This window comes from Conger conger, chromosome 10 (genome assembly GCF_963514075.1).
Source record: "Conger conger chromosome 10, fConCon1.1, whole genome shotgun sequence".
In the NCBI taxonomy this organism is placed as follows: domain Eukaryota; kingdom Metazoa; phylum Chordata; class Actinopteri; order Anguilliformes; family Congridae; genus Conger; species Conger conger.
Genome location: NC_083769.1, coordinates 40,525,313 through 40,553,199, shown reverse-complemented (window position 1 = coordinate 40,553,199; position 27,887 = coordinate 40,525,313). Strand labels below are relative to the sequence as shown.

Sequence of the window (27,887 nt, the reverse complement as noted above, 5' to 3'; positions counted from 1 at the left end):
GTGAAAAGAAATCACAAAAAAAAAAAACTGCAGACACTGTGGCCCTCCAGGACTGGAGTTAAACCTGCAGACACTGTGGCCCTCCAGGACTGGAGTTAAACCTGCAGACACTGTGGCCCTCCAGGACTGGAGTTAAACCTGCAGACACTGTGACCCTCCAGGACTGGAGTTTGAGATCCTTGATCGAAATAAAAATCTGTCCTTTCCATTTGAAAGACTGTATAAATTTAATAAAAATGCAAATCATAGAAAATAATAATTTATAATAAACTTTATTAGGTAGTTACCAACATTATCTACAGCACTGAATACAAAGGAAATGATACTGTGCAGGCCAGAAAGATAGAAGGAGCAGCGCTCTGCATCCATGCATAACAGAAATGAATGCCAGACAACTACAATCGCACATCAAAAAACAAATTTGTTAAGAGAAAGTCTACGAAGAAAAACACGACATCTTGGCAATTTTCAGCCTCTCTGTGTCAAAAAGTCAAAAGGGCTGCACAACATTTTCCTTGTATTGTCATTATTACCCAACATTGCCTCCCAACGAGAAATTACAACGGATGATTCATTAACAAGGCACCATACAGCAGCATCACCACATATACAGTTTAAAATCTTAGCGCCATGAACCCAGCTCAACTCCCTCAGCCTCCATTAAAATAATCTTCATAGACCACGTACAAACACAAACCACCCCCCGCACATTTTTGGACATCTGATCAGATCAATGTAGTCTTTTTTCTACAGAATAAAGAGTTTAGAGAAAATGAGCTGTAAGACATCCTGATGGGTTTATGCTACGGAGCCCATCACAGTGTCGTGATCATTTAAAGAAATGATCGGTTTTTACATTAAAAACGCATTAAACCGGTACTGCACGAAACAGGCACTTCAGATATTGCGATAAGAACCTGATGTATGGGCGCGGTGTGTGGGGGAACACCCCACGTTGGTACGTAAAAACAAAAATGTCAACGCAGGTACTCCGGGACCGGATTAAAGCCACGACAATCAGGACGTGCGCGTATGCGCACGCGTGTGCATGCTTATACGTGTACATGCGTAGGTGTGTGTGTGCGCGCGTGCGTGAGTGTCTGTGTCCGTCTCCTGGCTGCACCCATGCCATCGACCTTGGAGCAGTGCTTTAAAAAGACTTTAAAATATTGCAAGTCTCTGCAGGAGTGACTGTGAGGAACAGAGGGTCAAGTGTTTTTATTTGCAGCCCATTTACTGATGCCTTGTTTTTCTTTCTTTCCAAGATGCATAACATAGTTTTTTATTTTTATATTTTTATTATAAAATTCATTCTGAATGATCATGACATGACAGTGTAGGTTTCAGGCCAGGACACTAACAGCATTCATAAAAAGGAATATTTTAATGGTCCAACTGGTCATACATTATCAATCTTCATTGACTGACAGAAAAGTCAAAGTCATCAATACCAGCAAAATGGTCAGACTTTGGGATGAGGAAGGGGGGGAGCATATGAACTAGATCTGTAAAAGTCATTAACCGTTCGATCAAAAGGTGTGTGCAGGGCCAAGAGGTGAGACAATCAAGTATTCGTTTAGAGGAGGCTGTTCAATAAACATCCATGGCTGCATTCAACTCATAACTCCTTAACAACATCCATACATCATACCCTGGATGGCTTGTTTAAACCCGCAGGGTGTGCGTCAACGCAAAAACAGTCCTCGTGCCCCAAGAAACATTTCCAGTACAGCTAAAAGCAAGGCAGGGCAAGGGGTCTGGGACAGGAAGTTGCAATTCTTTTCTGAAATAAATTGACAATGCTAAGAATTTACATGTTCCCGCATTTAAAACAGAAGATTCATTGGAGTGACGGGTTGGGCTGGTGAGGAATAAAAAGTGTGTGTGTGTGTGTGTGTGTGTGTGTGTGTGAGGGGGACCGTATCTGCTGACGCCAGGGCCAGGATGGCAGACACAGGGGGGTGGGGGGGGGGGGGGGGGTATGTCCCAGACTGCCACTGCGAAGACCTGCTCCCGTCGTCATTGGTAGAGCAGGTAGTTCTTGAGGGAGGCGGGCAGGGGAAGTCCGTGAATCTCGCTCAAGCGTTCCCTCCCCAGCGCCATTCGGACCGAGCGGCGGCAGAGGTCCATCAGAGGCAGGGGCTCCGCTGTGGGGGGGATGACAGAGAGCACTTAGAAACACAAGAGATATCAACATGGAGGTCCATCAGAGGCAGGGGTTGAGTTGTCGGGGGATGAGAGGGACAGCACTTAGAAACACAACAGAGATATCAACCTGGAGCACAAGGTTAGCTGAGTAAGCGCTTACCTCCAGGGCAACTTGGCCCTGTGACCCTCTCCAAACATAATAGCAACCTCTCGGTTGTAATTAGTTAATTAGGACCTAAATGCAGAACCGTGATTCACCATCTTAATGGGGTAATGAACAGTAAATTGTGCTTTCTTTAGTTTTAGTTCTAAAGCAGAGTTTTCCCATCTCCATTTGATACATCACATTAGGCTAATACAGTGGCCAGGCAGTGCCACCCAAAGGTATAAGACCAGCCCACATCAGTGATGTAGAAGTAGGTAAACACCTGCTTCTATGTAAGCAGGTCTACTGTACGTCTCCTGGATTGATGGGCAAGTATTGTGTATTCAAACTGACCCAATAGCATTGTGTTCATTCTCAACCCCAATTTTTTTTACAATTGTGGATGGAGACGAGACAAGCCAAAAGGCTTGAGTTGCCGTACACGGTCAGAAATGGCGATGCATGTTAATAACGGACTACACGTCGCATATTTGCATCCATGGTGCACTTGCATCTTATCACAACTTATTCTTTCATATTGTGTAATGTTGTACAGTTAGCAAAGGATTCCACAGTACAGAGTTTACATTTTTATCTTGACAGAATTATAGACTGGGGAGAAACAAGTACTATCCTAAGTGCTGACAAACATAGACAATCGGTGGAAAATGAAGTTCAAACAAAGCAGACGATAATTAATAAGCCAAATATTTGCACGGTGTCAAAATACGTTTTAAAAACATATGGCAGAAAGTGAACAGATGTTTGAATTGAGTAATCCGAGAGGTTCATTTCAACTCAGAAACACTGCCAAGTTTCGTCTTACAGTGACAGAGAAAATCATCCATGCGTTCATCTCCTGTAGACTACTGCAATGTTCTGTGTTCACTCGGAAATCATCACATTTTATTGACTCTAAGTTGTGAAAATTTCAACAGCTTGACCTTCAGCTCAATATGAAGAGAGATAATATACCTATGAGCAGTGCTGGGCAGATTATGTTGTATTCCTCACTTCTAACTGTAGTTTGTAACATAATCACTTGCTTTACGTCAGTATAGGTACTATATTATATACGCTCAGTGACCACTGTATTAGGTAGACCAGTTTGCAGTTAGAGTTTGCAGAGAATGCTGCAAAAACCATCAGTGACCAGTGAGCAGCAGTTCTGCAGGCAAAAACATGTTGTTAATGAGGGAGGTCCGAGGAGAAGGTCACAGTAATGTAAATGACCACACATTACAACAGTGGTATGCAGAAGAGCATCTCTGAACACACAACGCGTCACACCTCTAAGTGGATAGGCTACAGTGGCAGAAGACCAATAAGTCAAAAAATAAGACTAATAAATACCTAAAAGTGCTCACTGAGTGTATAATATAATATCAACAAAGATGTTTTCAATCTTGGAAAAAAATATTTTAAGAATTTATTTTTCATTTTTCTTAGCCTAATTAGTAGGTCATCTCGCGTGCATTTTAATTTACCTTGGTAACTTTCATAGCAAGTCTACGTTTCACTCGACTGGATTCTTAATTGCATCTGCGGCTCCCTGAGGGGAAAAGCACGGCAAAAATAAATATTATTACTGCAACCACTACTGCTGCTTTCTGCAAGTCTCATTAATCAGGAACTCGGCTGTAGCAAAAAAACGGGCAAACACAATGGGTTCCCAGGACCGAGACAGAGAGACCAGCACAAAGACGGGTCCACTCAGCCATGTCCTCATGAAAACCTGCGAGCCAGCACACAAACCTCCCAAGCACTTATTTTATTTATTTCTTTAAACGTCACTTCGATAAATGTCTGGTAAGAATCTAGAAGCACTCCCTTTCGCAGACGCACTCTGGGAAACCTCAGGATGAAGATGCGAGTCGACGCGGAGGGAGAAAAAGTAATCCCATAATATCTTTCAAAGTCAGGTTCAGAAAACAACTTTTCCATTATGAATGTCTTTTTTTGTTGGCAGAACACCATTTTATTCAAAAATAGACATCTTGTAAAGCAAATTGTCAGAAGTAAAATGTGAAGAGAGGCCAAATTGAATGCAGCAAAAAGGAATTAATCATTGGTTAATGTTTTGTTTGTTTTTTTGTTTTTTTGGCAGACGCTCTTATCCAGAGCGACGTACAGTTGATTAGACTAAGCAGGAGACAATCCTCCCCTGGAGCAATGCAGGGTTAAGGGCCTTGCTCAAGGGCCCAATGGCTGTGCGGATCTTATTGTGACTACACCGGGATTAGAACCACCGGCCTTGCATGTCCCAGTCCTTTACCCTAACCACTACGCAACAGGCCGCCCCTGGTGGTGTAACTGGTGGCTTTGTTCTTGAATATCATATCATGGACAGAGGGCATTGTTTCCTGCACATCCAGTTCCAATAATACAAAATGGATCAGGTGCCCTGTTTTAGCCAAAGCATGCTCATACAGTAGCACCCTGGACAGCCCTATACACCAGGGATCATAAACTGAGGCCCTCAAACCAAAATCCAGGCCTGGTTCTCTTTTCTCCCAGGTAGCTAATTAGTGCTACTGGTTGGCCAGACTGTTTTCACTCTTGACTGCCAGGTAAAGGGAGGGTGGAAAACCAGCAATTCAAGGAACGCAAGTTGCTGATCCCTGCTATAAACAATCACGACTATGCACACAAGACCGACATTTCCCAGAAAAGCACACGCGTATATAAAGACAAGGTCTCAACCTGCAACCTCAACAGAACCTCCACCCTCCCACACCTGTTCCTCACTGAGATACGTTTGCAGAAGTACAGAATGCACATTTCATTGGTCCAGCCGGGAAGAACGAGTAGAACATCACTTATACAAGCTTGTCATGTGAATCTGCATCCTCCCTGTACAGGAGTAGACCAACAGTTATATCAAGAGTCTGATGTAAGCAATCTGGTTAACCCTTACATGAAAATAAGTCAAACAATGTTTATAGTGCCTTCATATCTGCACAAGGCAGTCACTGTACACAGCAGTAAAATGGAGATTGGGTGTGTCCAGCACAGTTTTAACCTATATGTACAGAAGGCCAATGAAACCAAGTGATAACCTGTACATACACAGAAGATCATTTTTATTTGCTTTAAAATAAAAAGAAAAAGAAAAAAAGCTCCCCTCTCCTTCAGTGGTATGACCAACAGACAACACATAACCACCACTGAAATAATAAAAAGGTTTAGAAATGAGTCTCATCCGTACAAAAACGTATCAGTCACGTTAACAGTTTAAGACAACGGCAAGTAAATCAAGACCCTGGTCTTCCATCTTACAATAACATGTGATGCCGATGAATTGGGGAAGGTGCCCAGTGAGTTATGAGGATGGAACACTCATTTCCACAGCAGCAGGGTATCCCAGGTACCCATAAGTCCCCCGGGCACACGCCCAGCGGCCGCAGGGACAGCGCACGTGATTGATAGCGCAGGGGCCGGATGGTGAAGGTGGGGCTGAGATGTTTGAAAATGAGGCATCAGAAATGTACATTTGCTTTTAGACTTCCATCCATATCTGCAAATTGTTATTTTGCAGATCTAATCCCGAAAATGGAAGCAGTTCATTATAAGTAAATAGTCAAATGTGTGTGTGTGTGTGTGTGTGTGTGTGTGTGTGTGTGTGTGAGCGAGAGCGAGAGCGAGAGCGAGAGCGAGAGTGAAATAGCCATTATGACATGAGCGCTTTCCATTACAGGAATGTTTTTTTAGTTACGATAATACTTAAAACATATTACATAACCACAATATTTTAAGACTTTACTTTGCGGAGGCGTAAGCAGGGAGAAATGTGGTCCGTCAATCGCTTTTCCTTCAGCCAAATATGCCCTGCAGTAAGAGTCAAACGCAGCATGCAGGAGGCCTCCCAGACCAAGAGCAAAGGTACATGATGACGTCACAGCCCTTATGAGCACTAATGCACACACACTCCGCACACCACACTCCGCACACACACACTCCGCACACACACACTCCGCACACACACACTCCGCACACACGCACTCTGCACACACACACTCTGCACACACACACTCTGCACACCACACTCCGCACCTCTGTACTGCCAGTCTGAAGGCCAGCACAGGGCACAGCGCAGCATAAAACGCGTCATAGCCAGTTACAGTCACTAATTTAAAATCCTGCAGCTAGCTGCAGACCATACGACCCAGGTAAAGATTTACAGCATACATGCCCTATGCTACCTCTGAGGTGCTGAGAGAAGCTTTCACTTTAATAGAACTGGCATGAGGGAGCGGGAAACGCTACGCAAGACCAAGCATTAGAGTATGAATCCCGCACCAACTGAAAAACATTAAACGGGGCTTTTAATTAGTAGATTTGTTCGGTCATGAATTTTACATAGGTTTCTTTTATTTTATGTAAATTTAAATTTTTCTCATTCGACATTGCCTTTTCATTAAGTTTTAGTTCTTACTTTCAACTTTAATTTGATCATAATTTTGTCATCCGTTTTACGTGATGCACTTTGGGTTGCAAGAAGTTGCACAAAGAGCATTATATAAATACAGTGATTATTTATTTATTGACTGTGCACAGGGCCTGCCCTCTGGATGCACATCCGCTCACACGTCTGACATCACGACCGCACACACAGTCCACGCCACACACGAAACCCCGAGAGGGCTTCCAGCGTGTGTGGGGCAGGTAGGGCTGTAAATCTCCATTTTAGGACCGTCAGACAGATCAACGCGCCACGGCAACGACTGACACGGAACGAGAGAGATACTTACGGTCGAGTCCGTTGACGTAGCGGATTCGGATTTCACAGTGTCCCCACACCGCACTGACTACGGGATAGAGTTTCCTGCCCTTAAGTCCTCTGAAAGCAACTCCCAAATACTGTCCGTCCACAATGAAACTGAGGGTGCCCTCGTCCATGTCCAGAACTACTAGGAAAGAGTCGGGTACAATAAAGGTCTCGTCGGGCTCCAGGAACGCGGGGTAGGTTTTACAGGGCTGGTTCTTCCCGTCGTGGTAGAGTTTGTTCCGGCCCAGGTCCCAGCCCCAGGACTCGTGGGTGTTGCCCACGAGCGCGGTGTAGCCTACAGAATGGAGGGGCGCGTCGCCCGTGGCAACGCCCACGACGGCGTGCGTCCCGCGTTGGCGCATGGCCCAGCTGATCTCCCACACGTGGAGGCCCCGGGTGTAGCCCACGCGGCCCCGGATCCCGTCCGTGCTCTGGGCCACCGGGTGCCGGTGGAAGACCAGCTTGTTGTCCTCCTTCACGAAGATGTTGAGCGAGCGGTCGTCGTTGTTCCAGGAGTGCTGCACCTGGGCCTCAGCCGTGGCAGGGGGCATGTCCAGCAGCATGTCCAGCCGGGCGGGCTTGGTGCAGTCCAGGGCCTGCAGCTCCAGTTTCAGGGGGCGAAACGCCGGGTCCCGCATGTCCACAGTCTTGATTCCTCCGGGAACCTTCTGCCCCATGCTCCGGGTGGGTCTCCGAGCAACCTTTCCCCCACCGCAATAAAAAAAAAAAAAAAAAAAAAAAAAAATGGGGGAAAAAAAAAAGTTCCCAACGCTGTGGACCCTCCCCCACAGCAGCCTTCTCAACCAATCAGGTGGCTGCCCCCGTCCTCGCGGTGCCAGTTGTTGCTAGGAGACTAGGTCAACACGTGTTGGTCAAGCCCACCTGTGGAGACAGAGGGGAGAGAAATGGACAGGGAGGCTGGAGTTAATGATTAACAACGAGGAAGAGTGTTTCACTGACCTTTTACCAAGTCAGGCTGCAGCCAGCACGACGGTTTTCTGCATGAATAAAAACATGCAATTCCCACACGGCCAGAGCCCAGATCCTGGCCACTGTCATTTCATTTAGAGGCAAGTCACGTGATGTTCACCTTGACAGAGGAGACACTAAATGTTTCATAAATCTGTTGATAGAACATCTGGGGTGTGTCATAATGGCTCCATTTGTTGGTTTAAACTGCATGGCTGGAGGAATATAAGTGCAAATCTGGAGGATGGTTAGTAGCATGCAGAAGGAACGCCATCAAGAGCAGCATCCAAGAAAGTTTTATAGGCCAGAGGAAATAAATTAGTGGTCTCATTTTAAAACAAAAGCATTCTGTGCCCTGCCCACCATGACTACACCATGGTGTACACTGTCCACTGAAATTCTCTCGCATTCTTAGAGTGATAATATCCTGCAATGTAAAAACAAAGTACAAGATCTAGAAGTTTATGATCTTGTATTTTTGTGGTAATCGCAAATAGTTTTACACATGAAATGGGACAGGCTCTGCACGGGTATACACTCCTGGGTCAAAGATGAAGGAAGGGCAAACACTTCAGCGGTGGGATTTTATGAAGTGACATACGTATACACATAAGATAAAGTACGTACACCTACCCAAACCTACGTACAAAACAAAATGAACGGATGTAAACCATTATTACTTATCTAGGCATCACTGTCCCTGGAAAATGCCCTCAATCTACATCCATAGTCCAGAAATGTCAGCTAGCTGGCTAAGTCTGCCTATATGTATAAATTATAATGAACTATGGTCAGTTTCTTATAGGACACATACAGCATAGCCTGTATCCCAAAGTATGTTCTGAGGGAAAATGCCATGAACATAAACTGTCACATAGACATTTGCATAGCGGTGCATTTGATTGAAATAGTAATAATCAAACAATTATTTCAATATGAAAAAAAAATCAAATGAATAATTCAGCAAGTCAAGTAGCTTTTTCCAAGAAGGCACTGAGCTAAGAAAGAAAAAAAAAAACCTGAAGGCTTAGGCATGTTAAATGTAAACAGAAACACATTTCACAATCAGACTACGCCATGGATACGTTTTTTTAAACAACAGTTGTCGAATGCTCCGTCACTGGAGCAAAGTTCAGCGTGCGTGAACGGCGAAACCGTAAAGCTCATAAACCTGCCACCGATTAATTTCCATGACGGAGTCCCTCCTGCGCTAATCAACTGACCCTTTACAGTCAACTGCATGCAGGAGTGTAACCAACAGGCGGGGAATTCAAAATCAACTCCGGTGAGGATATACATATGTGGTTGAACAGGGATAATGTGTTTAGAGAGCGCAGAGTAAACCCAGTGATTGATAGGAGCAGTCTAACACTAGTGAAACGCTGAGGGCAAGCAATGCGGAATCAGACGGGGAGCGCTCAGTCACACATATTAACCCATACTGCTTATAGTGCAGATGCCTCTGTGCGTCACCTACTGCTCTCATACACCAGACACCATGGGCGTTGTGTCACTGACATAAGACAGATGGAGGCCCCGACATGCACTGCAGTTGCTGTATTTATAATATCGGCATTCCTAAATATCATGCTCATCAACTTATTTAAGTAAAAGTAATTTGCTTTCCTAAGTCTCTACCCGTCTCCAGATTCTATAGTTCTAAGATGTCAAACTTAAGAACATTCCAGTCAGTATATTATATATACTAATTAGAGGAATTGTGTTACCATTAATACAACAAATACAGGAATTGCTTTAACATTAGTTCTAACCGGGCGGCACGGATGGTGCAGTGGGTAGCACTGCCGCCTCACAGCAAGGAGGTCCTGGGTTCGAATCCCCGTCGGCCGGGGCCTCTCTGTGCGGAGTTTGCATGTTCTCCCCGTGTCTGCGTGGGTTTCCTCCGGGTACTCCGGTTTCCTCCCACAGTCCAAAGACATGCAGATTAGGCTGATTGGAGAGTCTAAATTGCCCGTAGGTATGAGTGGGTGAGTGAATGGTGTGTGTGCCCTGCGATGGACTGGCGACCTGTCCAGGGTGTATTCCTGCCTTTCGCCCAATGTATGTTGGGATAGGCTCCAGCCCCCCTGCGACCCTGTTCAGGATAAGCGGGTTCAGATAATGGATGGATGGATGGATTAGTTCTAACCCTCGAGAAACCATTTCATTCAACCTGTTGTACAAAGCCAAGAGTGTCAAGAGAGAAATCTTTTGAGAAGACGTCAAAGAGCCAAACGGGGCTGTGACACTGGTGCACGCGGGAGTGAGCTCTGTAACCCACAGCGCTGAGATCAGGAGACTCCTGAACGGCGTGGGCCGTCGGAGGCATGTGAGGATTTCATCATTCAGCGGGGTGTTCTCCCTGCTCGACGGCCAAGACTGGTCCTCCCGGTACCTGTGACCTACCGGCGCCAGCGCCGCGGACCTCAGCACTCAAACCCGCAGAACCGGAGGCTGACGGGCCGTACGCATGCTGGAGCTCACACAATCCGGTCCGGACTCTCCAACGGCTGAGAACGCGGCAGCAATGGAGCGGGCCCACTGAAGCGCCTGGGCAGAGCCTGCGTGTTGAGGCACATGACTGGGCCCTGCTAGGTTGGTGATTCAATCCCCGCTGTAGCCACACGGTCGCAATCCGCACAACTGTCGGGCCCTTGAGCAAGGCCCTTAACCCTGCATCGCACTGAGGGGATTGGCCCCCGCTTAGTCTAATCGACGGTATGTCGCTTTGAATAAAAGCATCAGCTAAAAAAACATGGAATGCAACGGAAGAGAGGGTAAAAATGTACACTATGCAAGAAACTACAATTTACACCAGAACAGCTTTGTCAAGAGTCTGCCGTTACAGCTGGAAACTGCAAATTAGCTAGTTCTTGACAACACATCATAAAATACTTCATAAATCCTTTTTCTTTTATTTTTTTAAATACCACTTAACCTTTGCAATAACAAAATCCTGCAGAATTTTGACAAGAAGCTGACATTTAATGAAAACTGAAAGTTACTCTCCACTATTCAAACGTAAAAGTGGCCCCATGCACCCCGCATTTAGAATGAATCACCCTGCCCCTCATTCTGTCAAAGACACAGTAAAGGCATAAACAAAGACTCTAAACCCTGAGCAGAACTGTACATTAAGTCTAGCCTCCATATATCAAGTTGCTTTGCGCATTACGGTGTGGAATGTTCACCAACAGCGGTTTATCACAGCACTGGCCTTGGAATAGGAATGCACGGGACTCTTCCGACCGGGAATTCCACAGACTAAGGCTTAAACCGGGACCAGGACAGCCCTCTGTGTTATACGCATTTAAGTCTCCCATACAGTAGAGCCTGAGGAAAGCAAGCGGTCATAAGGATTTTGAATCGGCGTCTCGTCTATCCGCTGTTCACCGACATCACGGCAAGACACTGCGGTGGGACGCTGCAATAGATTTTTCCACTAAACTGCAAGATAAAGATCTGCATATTAAAAAGCAATGTCGTTCGGCAAGATCAGCACTTCGGTTGCGGAGGAAAATTCTCTCTCGCTCAGCTTTCTTAATGTCATGCATGCAATGACTAAATTCCTCCTGCTTCGCCATTCCATTTCGGTTAATAACAAGCTGCATTTAAAACACAAACAACCTCCCAGCAACAGTAGGAAATAAGAAGAAAAAAATAGAATGTTCAGCCATTTCCTTTTATGAGCTTGTCTAGCCAGAAGATAACAGGAAAGCCAATATTAAAACGTCTGGCTTTAAAAATATAAAACTATGCGTCCGCGTCCTTCTTACGGAAACCACAACTGGCAAACCTCGGCCAGCAGACGCATTGGCAGGAGGAATCCCTCTGGGACAAAACGCTCGGCGCACAGCGATGGAGGCGGACAACAACCCCACATTGTTGTCCCGGGATCGAGACCGCAACCTGCGTCTCCTTAGCCCAAAACTCCCGACAGGGTGCAGGGGCTGAACCGGGGCATCACCGTGGGCCGATGCACACCTCACCAAGAGCAACCTATATCAGAAGAACCACGTTGTTATTACCACTGGCATATACGCAAGGGGGGGAACAGCGACAATGACACTCAGACAAGCTGAGGTTCCGCTGTTTTTCCAACCACTGCAACGGCAACATATGTAATTCAAGATACATAATTCAAGCAATTATATACTGCGCTCCTTCTCACTGTGAGAAGTATGTTTCGAGGGGTAAACTCTTGGCAGGAACTGAAGACGTCAGTTTTGGGCCACCCACCCCAGCCTCCCCCCGAACGACCGTAATTCTATATGCAGCAGAGGTAAGCTGCCTTCACCCTGACAATATCCGTGACAAAAATCTTGGATATCCTCGCTTCCAAAATCCTTAAGCACCAAAAAAAAAAAAAAAAAAAAAAAAAAAAGCCTGCATTGTCTAAAAAGTGATTGAGACGACGTGCAGAAAGGAGACCGTTGTTGGGGTAAATATATGAAGGTACAATCTGTACGGCGTCTCCCGCTCCACACATGCGCCCCGGCCGCACAGAGAACTCAGCCGCACAAACAGCGCAGGCATAGTGGGCTTCTTTCAGGGCCGCTCTAATTGAATTGTAGAGCGGAGTTAATCGAGGGGCATTTTGGCCGCCTCTCTAAAGCGGGTAAACAGCCATTTAACTGGGTCATGTCTTTCCACGGACGGCCAAACACAGGGGATGGAAAAGCAAGCAGTGGGTGGCAAGGTTGTGAATGTAAACAATATCCTTTTTTTTTTTTTTTTTCTCTCAATGGCTGTCCGGCCTTGAGGGAAAACAAGACATGTTAATTTGCACACACTCTGTGCTTAGATTAACCATTCCCCCACTCTCTTACGGCGCATGTTAATTTTCACACTCTCTGTGCCTTGGTTAACCATTCCGTCACCTACAGCGCATGTTCATTTGCACACTCTCTGCACAGGGATTACCAATTCCCCAGCACCGAAGCACTGCTCACCAGTGAAAAGATTAATTTTTCATCTGTCATGTAGACACGAGACCGCTAATTTTCAAAAGGAACTCCACGCATGTACGTTAAAGCAAACTGAAATAAGCTGTACATAAATACTTTAAGGGCAAGGTCATTGGACAGGGGCCACTGCTGGCTCTCTCAGGACAGATTGACAGCAGCGGTGAGTTCAGCCCGGAGGAATGCTTGGCCGTCTGGCTGCTGAACACTTGCTGATTAATAACTGCAGGACTGATGGGTCCTGGAGGGCTGGGAGGAAACCCAGGCTGGCACTACACTGCCAGGGCCCGGTCTGTGTACAACGCACACGGTGCCGCCACCAGTCCATCTACGCCAGAATCTCACGGCACACCAGACACGAAAGCAACGTGGCCTACTGACAAGCGGCAAGAGCAGGTTTAAATTTTGTTCCTTCTGCTTTTACTTAAGCGACATGCATTTTAATAACATTTATTTTGGCTTTCGTGAATGGGATTTGTTCATATGCGTATTGTTTTTATTCATCCGAGCCAGTTGGGAATGTCAGTGGCTATGTCAATGCAATACTGTTCACCCATCAATTTGCGAACTAGGCCATAAACCCACATCCAATTACTAGTGTTATTATTATTTTATTTTTTTATCAGATTCTGGTCACCCCCATCCCCTGTTTCTAGATTTAAAAACAGCATGAGCGGCTTGTCCTGGGACGCTTTGTGTCTCTAACAGGATTGCATTTAGGTGCCCGTCGGCTGCGACATCGCAGCTGGCCAATGTTTGGGGGGCTGATTGAGATGCAGGATGGGTTCTGTGGATGTGCAGAACCAGGGGGGAACACTGGCTCCTTTTGTGTGGAGCAGCAAGTCCACATTTAGCCCTCCTGCAAATGGGAGCCCTCACAGACTCAGCAGAGTTAGACCGCAGACTTTCCCACTCCCCACACTCTCCCAGCAGAGTGCGGCCATCTAACACACACTACTGTTGGGTTATGAGAAGGGTGAGAGAGAGAGAGGGAGAGGGAGAGGGAGAGGGAGAGGGGGAGGGGGAGGGGGAGGGGGAGAGAGAGAGAGAGAGAGGGAGAGAGAGAGAGGGAGAGAGGGAGAGGGAGAGGGAGAGACCCTCATGGTACATCATACAATTTCCACTGTAATTGAAACAAGTCAAAATCAACATTACTAATAATTTATTCGTTCCATATTTGAACTAATAACCGGCCCATTAAGGTGGGTCTGGAGCTCAGAAAATGTGTGATGCACCCCGCTTGTGGGGCAACCTTCCCCTCGCGTGCGTGAGGAAGAGGTGGAGAAAGGCAGGACCAGGCCGTCTCAAGAGCCCGTTCACCACCAGGCTTCGACACGCACGTCCAAACCCCAGAGCGACAGGCAGGGCCCCATCACAGGCCAGAAGCTCAATATTAAGATGGCAGATTCTTTTTCACCTCTCCCCGGTATGCAGACGAGACCCAATAAAACCCACAGACAGCAAATCAAGCGTCTGACAGCGTGGTCTAGAGCGGCCTCACCTCACGAGCCGGGAACATCTGGGGAGCAGCTGCAGGCCCGGAGTGGTGTTAAGCGGGTAAATGACCACAAATCACCGTTTAAATCACAAAACTGTCAGAAAGACACGGCCCTCAGTCTCCGCAGTCCAGAGCAGTCTGCCGCACAAATGAAGGGAACGGAACACAGCCCTTTCCCAAAATCGCTCTCTCCCCGCAATTTAACAGACTTCTGCGCGGGCCCGACAAAGAAGTGGTCCCGTGTACGAGTTCCAGCGAACGCTTTGTGATCGGGGGTTTGAATTCCCCACACAGAAACGCGCTCATTATGAGCTTTACGGGAAAGTGGCGCAGTAAGTAACACTTCCCCCCGCAGAGTGGGCAGCGTGCGTTTCAAGGCCGGCAGGTTGGGGGCGGGGCTAAACCTGGGTTGCAGGGACAGGGCCCATGTCGTACAGTAAATGACACCCACACCGTCGCTCCACGGTGTCGGTCTGCTATTAACAATGACCTGCAGGCCCGCTGAAGCGTAAACCAGCCTATTGTGTGCAGGCAGAGTGCCACACAGAGAGAGTACACTGGGGGCTGGGCCAGACCTCGGTGAGCAGCATGTAGCATCGTGGTTAAGGTACATGACTGCGAGTTTCAAACCCCAGTTTGGCCACACTAAGATCTGCACAGCTGTTGGGTGCTTGAGCAAGGCCCTTAACCCCACGTTGCTCCGGGGGAGGGGGGGGAGATGACATGTCCCCTGCTTAGTGTAGTCAACAGTAAGTCGCTTTGGATAAAAGCGTCAGCTAGATAACATGTAATGTTTCTGTTCTAAATGCATGAAATAACAATATACTGTAGATTCACAAAACAAATGCAGCCAACAACTTAAACGATTAATTCATTCAGTTATTCATTACTTCCATCTTTCCTTCAAAAGCTCCAAAACTGATTATATTTTAATAGTATGACATTTGGACTCATAACTAGTAATTCTGCCAACCAGTTGTCAACTATGAAAATATGACTGAAATAGATTGTTATTTTGTGTAATGTAGGCTATTAAAAAAACTAAAACCACATAACATTCAGAAATCTCGAGGCCCATTAGTTCCAGCCCATAGGTTCAGCAGAGAACCAGAGTCAAAGCCAGCTGGCACCAGGGGCATTCTGGGAGAAATCAATGCATTTCTGACCTCACAGAGATCTAAAAGGGCCAGGTCAGAAAGGGATCGATTCCCCACGGAATGACCCACCAGTGAACATGGAGGACCACTGCAAACAAAAGGAAGGTTTAGAGCACAGCACACACAAACTTAGGTTTTCAGATCACAGAAACAGTCATCTTTGTCTTCCCCCATGACTTCAGGACAGGAACGTCTGCTATTGTCTGTGGCACTGGTGCCATGGTATGATTTACCCAGCCCCAAAAAACGACTGCAATACTGTACATACATTGTTGCCAATATAACTTTACTTATTGCACACAAAACTAGTGAAACACCACTGCACAACCCAGAGTAGAAGCGTACCTCTGAACTTGAAAAACAGGTACTTAGCCTGCAGGAAGGGCAAAGCTTTGTTTTAAATGTCAACAGGAGAATTGCTCCTGAAGCACGCATCCATGCGTTTATCCAGCCCTTTGTGCCAGTCCGGTCCATGTAGCAGGAGAACAGCTGTGTAGCCCCTAACCAGAAGGTTACACTACATTATGGGCAATCTCCAAGACTTTCAATGGAGGTTTTGAAGAAATAAAACGGGAGGGAGGGTGTTTGCTGGGTCACGCAAAAGGAATGTTCCTCAATTTCTCTGAAGAAGTTGGTCCTGTACAATATTCTTGGCTAGGTCAGGCAGGATATTTCTTGGCAACAGAACATATAAATGTACTGGATGTAACTTTAAACCAGCCAGGTGCATTTGAAAGAGTGTGGGCAGGGAGGAGAGGGGGGTGGTGGGTGGGAAAGCTTCTCAGTGAGATATTAGATGTGCTCGGCTCATGTTTGCATTCAAGACGACGGCGCAGGTTGCCCCTCATAACCTGGGGCCAGATTTTGAATGAAAACACAGCCATCTGCTCATGGCAAAGTGCAAACACTGCGCTGCAGAGATGTGTGTGTGTGTGTGTGTGTGTGTGTGTGTGTGGGCACCGGTTACTAGATATCACTGCCGGAGGAGCACAGGCCACGCTCAAAAGTGATCTGCGACAGAAATGACAAATAGATTTAAAAACGGCATGTGCCGCTGCAACAAGGGAAAAGATGCAGTTAAGGGGTGGCCACACACACACACACACACACACACACACACTCTCTTTCTCTCTCTCTCTCTCACACACATTACCCAAGATAAAAGAATCCTGGTGCGAAATTCTTTTGACACCTCCAGAAGGTATTAGATAATGAACATGCAGGCTATGAAGGAGGTATGAAATGGGGGCCAATTTTAACAACTCATCCGGTCTTCGGTGCCGAGAGGGAGAACTCCACACTGAAGGGTAATTAAACACGTATAGACAAAGCCATGAAAAGGGTCATGCTTTAATCCATACAATACCATCTGTTTCACAACTTCACAGACCCAAACTCTTAACCCTTTACGATCACAGAGATTTAATTTGAATATACCAAACTGAACATTCTAACGCCGATGTCACAATCAAGCAATGGAGTTCTACAACACAGAACACAGAAAAAAAAAACATTCCAAAAGGGTTAATGCTGCCCAGACAACTTCACAACCAGTTCAGTTAACCTGCCCAGGCGCATAAATACAGCACAGGAATCAAGGGCAAGACAAGGTTAAAGTCTACAGTGACAACCCAAAAATACAATACAAGTTAACAAGGAGTGGCACTTGTATGTCATGCACTTGAAAGCACATTCCAAGGAGGACACACATACTCTGTTGACATGCAAATGAAGAGAATAGGTTTTGGATTCAAATACTTTCCATGCTTTTCTAAGCTTGTCTGGTGTATTTGAACCCATGAAATACTCTCAAAACCCCTCTTCCTGGTCCTCGTCTTTGACTCAGTTGCACCAGACGAGATCAACCGAGCATAGAACACATGCTCAACACATTTAAACAAACAAACTTCATTTGTGGAAGCAGAAAATGATGCACCAAAAACGAGAAGAAATCTCTGTCAAAAGCATTATTCGGCTTTAAAACTGGGCCTAACTGCTGAAGGAATGAACAGAGTAACAGCTCTCCTGGCAAAAGCGTGTTCCCATGCTCTGTGCTACTGCAGGTGCAGCCTCTCCCCCGCCCATCTTTGCATTGGCTCAGAATTCAGAGCGAACCACGAGGCATTCATTCGTCTCCATTGTTGTAATATCAGCTGTTGTCCACAAGATTTAGTTTCAACTTGACCAAGGAAAAGGACTCATTTTCACAAGCGCTTAAGGCACTCGCTTACTTCCAACCATGTTTTCGGTTAGCCAGATGAAGTCGCCATTTTGAGCAACTTTATGCCAACACCGATGCCATTCCGACCCTGTTCCAGTGCACGGTTTACAGGACTACAGAAAGAAGGAAAGGGGACCGAGACGCATGAAAAACACCCACAATTCATCTCAACTGCTGGTGGAAACCATGCCTGTGCCCCCCCCTAACAGATAGCAAGGGCCATGCATGCATCCGGGAAATACCCAGGCAACCGATTCAAAAACATGAGGGGATGATACTATGCTCCGCAGTTTCCAAATGGACTGTATGAATCATGGCTTTATTTACCAACACCGTGTGAGCGGACCCAGCTAAACGCTGTTCCCAAGTAAAACAACTGAAAGAAAACCTACCAAGCGAGAGCCAGGCGAGGTTTACAGAACTGGATTTCAAATGTTTCTGAATTAGAAACACTGACTCACCAGATTTTTGAACAAATGAAAAAAAAACACGACAAATGACAAGCCAAACAAACCAATATATACTCCTCACAGTGGAGAATACTGACTAAGGTTACTCAAGTCCTGGGACACAGAAAGCACTAAGAACTCAGGGCTGGTTTATAACCTACTTGACGAAAACAAGTCAAAATCAGCAGTCGGGAAAACACATGATGCAAACAGCGGTGATATCCAGTTTATGTGGATAAGGAGCACGAATAGAGATGGGTGGGGAACATCTCAGAAGCTCTTTAATAAATGCCGAAAACATGCCAGCAATCTCTCTATTAACCTACTTTTTTGCTGAATTTAAATCAGGAAGTAGTACAATTTTTTGATTTTTCAGCTTCAAGGTGATCAGCATATCATCATCCTGCCAGGAACTCACTACCCCGCAAAAATAAACCATCACAGACATATGCCTCTGGTCCTTAGTCAAATTACAGAGCTACAGCCAACAGATTTATCCATAAATTTGCTTAATTAAAATGCTGCAATACAACTCATTTTCTGGCCCTGAAGATGCAACAACCCCACTGCAGCTCTTCAACCAGTTGCATCCAGGAAGTGCATAGAAACACCCTAATACCCAGTTAAACCGCAAACGGCAGTTAGAGATGCTCAACATCAAACAGCAGTTTAAATGCATGACAACCTTTACAGGTTAGCTTCTGGTTTTAGTGGGTTGGGTTGCGAAAGGGCTGAAGAGGCATACTTGCCTTACAGCTCAGGTCCTCACACCTTCTTCAGAAAAAGCCCTGTGGTTAAACCACCGACTCATCTGAGGTTGGTCTCCCGACATGCAGCGAAAATAAAACACATCGGACAGAGGTCACAGCCAAACCAGCTCTCAACCACCCTGTAGTTATTAAAAACTCTCCCTACCCTAGGGGTGTCTCGGTGGCGCAGCCTGTAGAGCACTGACCGCATGCTCATTGCAAGCCGCAACGTCGGCGGTTCGAATCCGGCCGTCTGACATTTGTCGCATGTCTTCCCCTCTCTCTCGCTCCCATTCTTCCTGTCTCTCTTTACTATATACTGTCCAATAAAGCTGAAAAAGGCCTAAAAAATATCTTTAAAAAAAAAAACTCTCCCTACCCTGCCCCAAGTGCAACAAGACAAGTTTGTGATCAGGTTAAGCTCAATGCCACTCAACCCTGGTCTTAGAAGATCGGAGCTCAGCAGGTTTTTGCAGAAAAGGGGAGGGAAGCCATACTGAAGCCTTCAGGGACATGGAGTCCAACTGAATTACATTTTTTAGTGTTTTTTAATATTTTTTTTTTTTTTTTTTTTTAACAGTGCCATTTTGTGCCGTTAATCTCTGTTTGCCATAACACAGTACCTTGGGTTAGTCTGTAAAAAGAGAAACCTAGGGAATGTGTATACACACAAAACATGATTAATAATATCATTAAATAACTTATTAAAGTCAGACTGTATCGTACATTCAGAGCTTCATTGAAATAACCTGACCACATTTTAAGGTCAAATTTTATGAATAACGGCCAGAAATTGTTGTCAGAGAAAGCAATAAACGATGAGTCCCCACCCCCCTTTTATTGATCCACAAGGAAGAAGAGTGCCTTCAACATGATCTAGTGCTGCTCATCGAGATAAACACGGCGTTGTCAGGGAAACCCCTTCCAAACTCATCCTGGCACAGTGGATTCTTTCAGGGCAGGGTACAGTGTCCCTCTCACTGACAGAGGCCAGGGGACCACACTCTGCATTAGTCATGTCAAAAAGTCCAGAGAGCGCTTTCCTAGAAGTCCACGTAGGCCTCATTTCATCACTTCCATTGCTGTGGTCTCAAAAACAATTCCGCAAAAAAAAAAAAAAATTTGCTTGACCACCGAACACCATTAACATTAACATTAACATGACCCTTCCGGCTGAAAACGTTTGAAAACCCCAAGGCTGCCACGAGTGGAGTCTACCAGCTCCACTCAGCAGTGTGCCCGGGGGGAGGGCTGATGCAGAGGGCTTCCTTCACTGCATTCCCTCATCACCCTCAGGCAATGGAGACAAGCCCTCATCCACCAAGGCATATTTCATCTGCCTCAAAGCATCTATACTCCCCAGCCAAATCAGAGAACGCTTCTCGAAGCAAAAAAATAAACCTGCCATTGCCTTGAACAGAAACACCCACATCTCTGCCTTAGAAGAAACGGCCTTCGTCGGTGCCTTTGTCTGAGTGCCACCGGCAGGGACGTCATTGAGATCTGCATTGTCTGGGCAACCAAACAGATGGTCAAAGCTGTCGTGAGAGGGAAGTAATCCATGCCGTTAGTCACTGAGAGTACAGTTTGAGCAAGCTTAGAAAATTACTCAACAACAAAAAAAAAAAAAAAGAAGAAAAAAAGTAAACCCCCGCTAATCTCGTTAAATTAAGTGCACTCTAATCAGAGTAACACTTTTGTACTTAACTTTGAGCAACGTTAAAATTCATCTAGTCCAATATCAAAAAGTGTCAATCACCAAACCCACAATGTTTTGCCCCACTATATGAACAATGTGTAAGACTTAATGGATTTTGCAGTGTAAGACTTAATGGATTCTGCAATCAGCAAACAGTGACAAGCAGGCAATGCTTTCCCAGCTGTAGAAGGGCTTTGAGACAATGGCGGCGTTGCCCTACATCACGTTTAAGTGTACACGTCTGCGTAGCCAGCACTGCAGCAGACAGACAGAACACCCTTCCTTCCACAGCACAATTACTGGAAGACACCCGGAGGAAAGGAGGTGAGCTGGCCTGCCAGCCCGGACCAGACACCACAAAAGGAGACAAAGGCAGCTCTGAGCCAGGAGACGGCTCTTCCAGACGACACATTCTGTCCATTCTTCCTTGCCCAGATGATAAACACTGCAAGTTACAACACTGTGTTATTCGGCAAGACGAGCAGGTGATTTCTGCTAGAATTTCAGAACTCTGCATTCTTCTCTCCTGTCCAAATCCCAAACAAAAAGCTTCACTCCCTTGGCATCATCAACAGACACATAGACACATTCATTACATTACATTAATGGCATTTGGCAGATGCTCTTATACAGAGCGAAACACAGTTGATTAGACTAAGCAGGAGATAATTCTCCCCTGGAGCAATGCAGGGTTAAGGGTCCAACGGCTGTGAGGACCTTATTGTGGCTACACCGGGGATCGAACCACCGACCTTGCGGGTCCCAGTCATGTACCTTAACCACTACGCTACAGGTCACCGCTACATTCAAAACAACTGCTTTTAAGCTCTTTTAAAGTAAGCACTAAAGGCAGTCAAATGCCAGGGAGTGAGGGTAAAGCATTCAGACAGAACTATACCTCTACTGAATAGAATGAATGAATGTAGTCTCAGACGACCACACAGTAATCCAAAAGGAAAAGGTGGCAGTTGAGAGTTGCCGGTTCGATCCCCGCCCTAGAAACAAGACACCTAACCCCCAATTGCTCCCGACCAGGTAGTGGGTGCCTTGCATGGCAGCCTTGTGCTGTTGGAGTGTGAATGGGTGAATGAGAGGCATTCATTGTAAAGCTCATTGGATAAAAGCACAATAAATGCAGTCCATTTACCATTTGCAAAACCACACAAAACAGATGGTTTACAAAAAATAGAACCACATGAAACGAGATGGAAACCTTGCCTCAGAAAAAAGCCGTTATGTGATCTTCAGCTAAATTTGTTAAGTTGTCGAGACTCGAGTATCCCGCTGCTCAGAGCCACCAGGTTATTTGAAACTTTTAAACACAATGCATTAAATCTGTCAGAGCCTGCTGGGTGCTCCTACACAGTGCAGAGAGAACAGCTTCTATACACACTGTTTGGGGTGAGAAGTTTGTGAACGGAATAAAAAATAAAAAAATAGCCTAAACTTCACAGAATCTAGGTGTCATATGCTAACTCCAGGCCTTTGACTTTCTGGTAGTAAACCGTGATAACACCAGGTTACGAGTTTAGCTTGATTTTCTAAAAGTTACGAGGCCATCTCAGCTATCCCGAGGCGCCACTGTAACAGGACAGCCCGTCGCCAGTCGGTTGTTGCCGGGTACGTTGCCACGGTGATGACGCTGCACATTCATGACATATTTGGTCAAGAGTCTACTGCGGCAGGCTCCCCCTCCTCACACACAACCCAAAGATTCTGAAGCAGCTCAGCCGTGGCAAACGGAGCAAACCCAAACAGTGAATCTGCTGAGTCATCACGTGCCAAGTGTGGCGGAGTAGTCTCGTTTATCTGATAGCTGAGCAAGCAGGCCAGTGTTAATGTTGAACACTACGGAGTAGTGAAGCGTTTTCGCACAAAAAAAAAAAAACACTCTGGATCCATCCGTAGGGTGCAGCCTGCAGCCTACTGCCCATGGTACATGACTGGGACCTAGAAGGTCGGTGGTTCAAGCCCCGGTGTAGCTACAATAAGATCCATGCGGGTGTTGGGCCCTTGTCCCCTGCTTCAGTTAATAATATATTAATATTATTATTATTATTACTATTATTATTATTATTATTATTATTCTTCACAGCCACACCTTCAAATTTGGGTAAGTATTTCCTACCACAAACTCCAGGCCAAAATGAAATGGAGGATGGCCCAATTTGACCCCGCAGGCAGATTAATATAATTTAGGGGATGCAGGCTAAATTAATCTGGTCTTTTATGATTTCATGTCCACAAAAAATCACTGAGTGATTCAGGTCCTGTGATTCTATGCTCTCTGAACCCTATCTGGTATGCTAACGCTTAACTCAGCACCTCTTTATTTATTTGGAGGAGACAATTCGCCTAGAGGAACAGCAGCATTTCCCACATTAGGAGATGTGAGAACCTGGTAAAGTCATCTTGCCGCTGCGGAGTTACAACCCGATTGCGAAAAAAAGGAACATCTTCACAGCTAACGTTACCCATTACCGTCATTTAGGAGACGGTCCTATCCAGAGTGATTTAAGCACATGAAGTCAATGCGCACAATTCACTCGAGTAATTTGCATGTTTTTCACCCAGACATAAGTGCGTTGTGAATTCAGCCCTGGCTCAATAAACATATTAGGAAATGTGCACTTGCGTACATGCATCATCCCATAGGACCAGCGTAAGTCATGAGCTCATTCAGTTTTGCTGTCTAGACTTTGTGTCCGTCGCTTCCTCATTTCCAGGTATTATAGGAGTCATATCCCAGCTACTCCAGACCACAAGTCAGCTGTGCAAGTCAGAGGGGCGGTGGGCTTCAGAAACATCCCCTTTGCTTTCCAGTGCCAACGGCAGCTGCCCTGGTTCCAAAGAACCAGACTCCAGCATTCCAGTTTTCCATCTAATTCGGGGCTGAGCACCAAAGCTGATATACCTCTTTGGAGAGGAAGTTTTTTTTTTTTTTTTTTTTTTTTTTAAGACTCTGTACAGCGCAGAAAGCCAGCTGCTCTTAAGCAGCAATGACACTGAAACATCCTCGTATGGATAGAAGCACATGCAGTCTACCTCTGTATGGTTTACCTTTTCCAGTGGACTGTTAGTTGAAGGTATAATTTCTAATTTTACGTCAAAAGGTTGGTACTTACCCCAAGGTGTAAAATAGTGGATTGTTGATGAAACAATCACAGCACAATTATGCCTTATCACAGCAAACCTAAACCAATCCCCTTCATCTATAGATTGGCCAGAATAAATGTGTTACTTTAAAACACAAGTGTTGATACCTTCGTATAAGTTTAAATATCAGAAGAAACATCAGAATTTTCACATGGGGTCAGCAGAATATAGGTTAACCACTCTAACACGAAGTGACAGAACAGTCGGCACTTCAGTCTCCAGAAACCATGCCTTCGAATAAGCTTTGATTAAACTTTTTCGGATTAAAATGTCACGTTAACATCACGTCAGGCATTTGAATAATACTCTATACAGAATAAAGAGGGCATGCAACTTTAGTCACTTTTGGTGGGTGGGAAACATTTTCTATACATGCAGGTATTTACAGCAAGACATTTTTTAATAGAACATTTAATGAGTAGTTCATGAGGAGAAGTACATGCCCCCTTCGATTCGATTCAATTCAATTCTTCAATTCAACTGGCTGTCCATTATCACAACTGCTACATAAAACGTGTTCAGGCATTTAGAAATGGGAAGGTGGGACGTGCTGGTTGCTATGTCTTCTATCATCCCATGGCTGACAGGTGATCTACTTTAACGTAAATCTGTAAGGACGGCAAAACGTCAAAACTTTTGACATATCGGTCTGGCAGAATGCGGATACTCTTGGTTTCAGGAATGCGCACTAAATTGTATAAGCCTAATAATATAATGGTAACTGCTAGTATAATCGATATATATTTAAAAAAGAAACATTTAAAAAGTCAAGTCGTATAAAGCTAAAATGTAGGGAACGCTTGTACTCACGAAGCCATGCATGTAGCTGAAGCCTTCATAGCCTATTATGTCACCCGAATATAACACCCGAACCAACTAAATACACCAATCTACACCGAAAAGTAAAGAGGTCGATGTTTTGAAATGTAGCAAGCATCGGAAATAGGCTATTCATTAGCTGCAACACAACCTCTTCTGTCAAAAATGCGTGGTCAATAAACGCATTTATCGTTTAACATAAAGAGCCTTGTTTGTTCACCACTGTGAAATACTTACAGTTACATCGAGACTGGTGGCCACAACAGTCTGTCAAATAAACCACCATGTTAACTGATGATCTTACCAAAAACCACCAAATTGTGCTGAATTAACGCGATTTTGTTCATTCAACCGGAGATATGTGTCCGACGAATAACTTGCTCACAAGATCATTGCAAATGTAAGAACACAAATCAGCCATCAGAACGTAAACCAACTAGCGAAGCAGCTTTCCAAGATACCCATTATTTAAATGCAATAATGAGTAAAGCGTTAAAATGACTAGCTAGTACACGAAACGTACACTCGGCATGAAATGCAACATGTACAAAGCATTGGCGAGCGTTTTTCAAAAATGCAATATGATACATCTGCTTTGCCAAACCGAAAGTAAGTTGGCTGAATGCGCTCTTGACTGAATCGTGCATTTAATATAGAAGAAAATTAAGTTTCCACGCATCGTCAGAAGTTTGAAATACATTTTAGAAGATTATTTTAGTCGACAATGTTTAACGTTACTGTCCCAAGCTGCGATCGGACTAGCCACAGTGCATTCAATGGAACATGTAACCTTACCTCTTCCAACTTACCTCGTCTTATTTTACTTTTGCCGAACCTAAACGTAGCCCACTGAACGCAACTTGGAAATTGAAAAATCATATTCACTGCAATTCTGTCGGTTTAAACCATTGTAAACGTAAACATGACAATTATATCCGTGTTCAGACCTTTAACAATAAGAACAGACGAGTGTCCTTAAAAGTGATAGTAAATGCATTTCGCAAAATAGCGAATACAGCGCTAGATATATGCTATTTACATGAGTGCGGAAACTGAACCTGCATCAACGGATTACAAAGTTGAAAACTGCCAATAATCCCTTCCTTTCCCCTCCCCATCAGACATTTAAATGCATGTTTTCCTTAAAAGGGATTCCTTAAAAGTAATGCGTTTTGTTGAATCAAACATCTCAGTCTGGAACAGCTAACGTTAACGTTACAAACCCATATCTGAAAGGTATATACATAAATAAAAATGCAATTACCTGTACAATTTGAAAGATGGTAAATAAAATCAAAAAAGCAAAAAGTATATAAAATAACCACTCCTAGATAATTCCTCTGCTAGTCCATGACTTTTCGGTTTTATCTCCGCGCTTCTTTCTTTATTTAGGGTGGATTTGTGTTGAGTAAAATGATGGCTGCTACAGCGAGAGAAACATCTCTCTTGTCACGTGGTACAAATAGCTCTCAGCTGCCTGCTACGCTAAACCTCCCAACTAAACCACTCGGTCGATTACCACATTTCACCGGGCGTTGCTGCTCTTAAAGATGCAATCAAGTAGGCTGATGATGTATTAAAAAATATATATATTTCGAATATACTTTAACATTCTGGCTTACAATCAAACGCTTACTCTCGTGTTTAATATAAACCTAATCTTTTATTTTGCTTAAACACGTTATTAGTTATAAAGTGAAAATACGAATTTATTTTATTTATTAAGATGGCATAAAATGTAATCTTAATAAATGATAAATGTATTATTAAGTTACCACTCTTATTTGTCTAAAAGACCAATTCAGTGTGTCGATGGGCAAATAAATTCATGTTAATTGATTCTTAATATGTTACAGAAAAGGGCCCGTAGGCGGCGCCTATGAGGTTCAAAAATGCATCGAAAACCCCATATGGGCCAGCGCCCGGTTAATCGCTATCAAATTCAGATGGTATACCATTTCTGGAAAGGACGGCCTACTCTTTAACATTATTATCAATGTACCTAATATCGAATTTAAACCCGTGCCTCACGCGTCCGGCCTCATTTCATGTAACGCACTTGCATTATATTATAACAACCCCAATGACCCGGGATGATATAGGCCTATACTCTTGTAAACTGTACTGAAATGGGTACGTGTTTTCGTGCTGTTTGGATAGTAACAATGTAAGTGGTCAGCTATGCTTTTCTCTTGAGAGCTAGTGGAAATCGGAACGTCATCACTGTGTGGGACAAATCATGGTAGGCCGATGGATCTAGAACATCTGTGGTTGAGGTGGATTCTCCTGAGCAGACAGAAAGCAAGCAGATGGTTCTCTATCGTTTGGTGATAGGAAGTGTGTTGTGTTGTATTCACAATACAAAAAAAAGATTGGTTGGCTAGAACTGTGATAAAAACAAAAGCAAGACTTGGCTTCCAGTGACTGCATCTAGTTCTTTAATATGTCTGTATAGCCTATATTTCAGCAGCTGTGTGTATCTGAATACATAATCTGCATCAAGAGGACACAAATATTAACATAGTATAACATTAGGTCACCTTTAAACTCCTAAAGTCTATAATTACATTTATATACTTGAGGAAAATTATACTATTTTGACCCCTAAAAATGAGTTGGGTTGAAGTCTACATAATAAGGCCCATTTTGAAATGAAGAATAAGTAATATCAATAGGAATTGCCTAATGTATTCCATTTAAATCACATACAGATGGACAATGTGTGCCTTCAGGGATAAAGAAGTAGGTACACTTAATTGCTACAGGCTTTACAAAATAGTTTATGAAGACAAATTAATACAGTATGATCAGCTTTTAAAGAAAAATATAGCCACTGACTAAGGTAATAGCTAGTCATATTGAAAATTATCAGTCACCGAACATCCTGCACAAAGGCTTTCAGAGTACACAATGACCTCAGTGTGGAACTGCACAAAAGAACAATGATAAAATGTTCTTTTAAAATATCTGGACAGCTTTTTGAAAACAACTGTACACTCAGTTTGGCATGGAGATGGTGTGTAAAACTGGTAAATGTTATGAGAAGACGATGTCAGGCATTTTACATGAGTGTGCCTCTCTCCAGGCCCCCAGAAGGAAACAGACTGTGTTTACCATGTTGATACAGGGTCAGCAAGGTTTGATT

At 44.6% G+C, this 27,887-nt stretch overlaps 1 protein-coding gene across 2 annotated transcripts; it reads right to left on the bottom strand.

Annotated features, from left to right (window-relative positions):
* Positions 1–256: 256 nt before the first annotated feature.
* On the bottom strand, positions 257–26,192 carry LOC133138147 (SPRY domain-containing SOCS box protein 1-like). Of its 2 annotated transcripts, XM_061256646.1 has the most exons (4): positions 26,007–26,192; positions 25,552–25,601; positions 7,045–7,943; positions 257–2,147 (listed from the first exon to the last, which is right to left on the bottom strand). In XM_061256646.1, the coding sequence occupies exons 3-4, from the start codon at positions 7,736–7,738 to the stop codon at positions 2,020–2,022; spliced, it is 822 nt and encodes a 273-aa protein (XP_061112630.1). In that variant the 5' UTR covers positions 7,739–7,943; positions 25,552–25,601; positions 26,007–26,192; the 3' UTR covers positions 257–2,019. The 2 variants fall into 2 exon arrangements, with proteins under 2 accessions (XP_061112630.1, XP_061112629.1); XM_061256645.1 differs by lacking the exon at positions 25,552–25,601.
* Positions 26,193–27,887: the final 1,695 nt, after the last annotated feature.

Coding starts and splice junctions, on each gene's coding strand:
- LOC133138147 (XM_061256646.1), bottom strand. CDS start 7,738: ATGGGGCAGAAGGTTCCCGGAGGAATCAAGACTGTGGACATGCGGGAC. Junction 2,148..7,044: donor CTACGTCAACGGACTCGACC/GTAAGTATCTCT, acceptor TCCCCCCCACAG/CGGAGCCCCTGCCTCTGATG.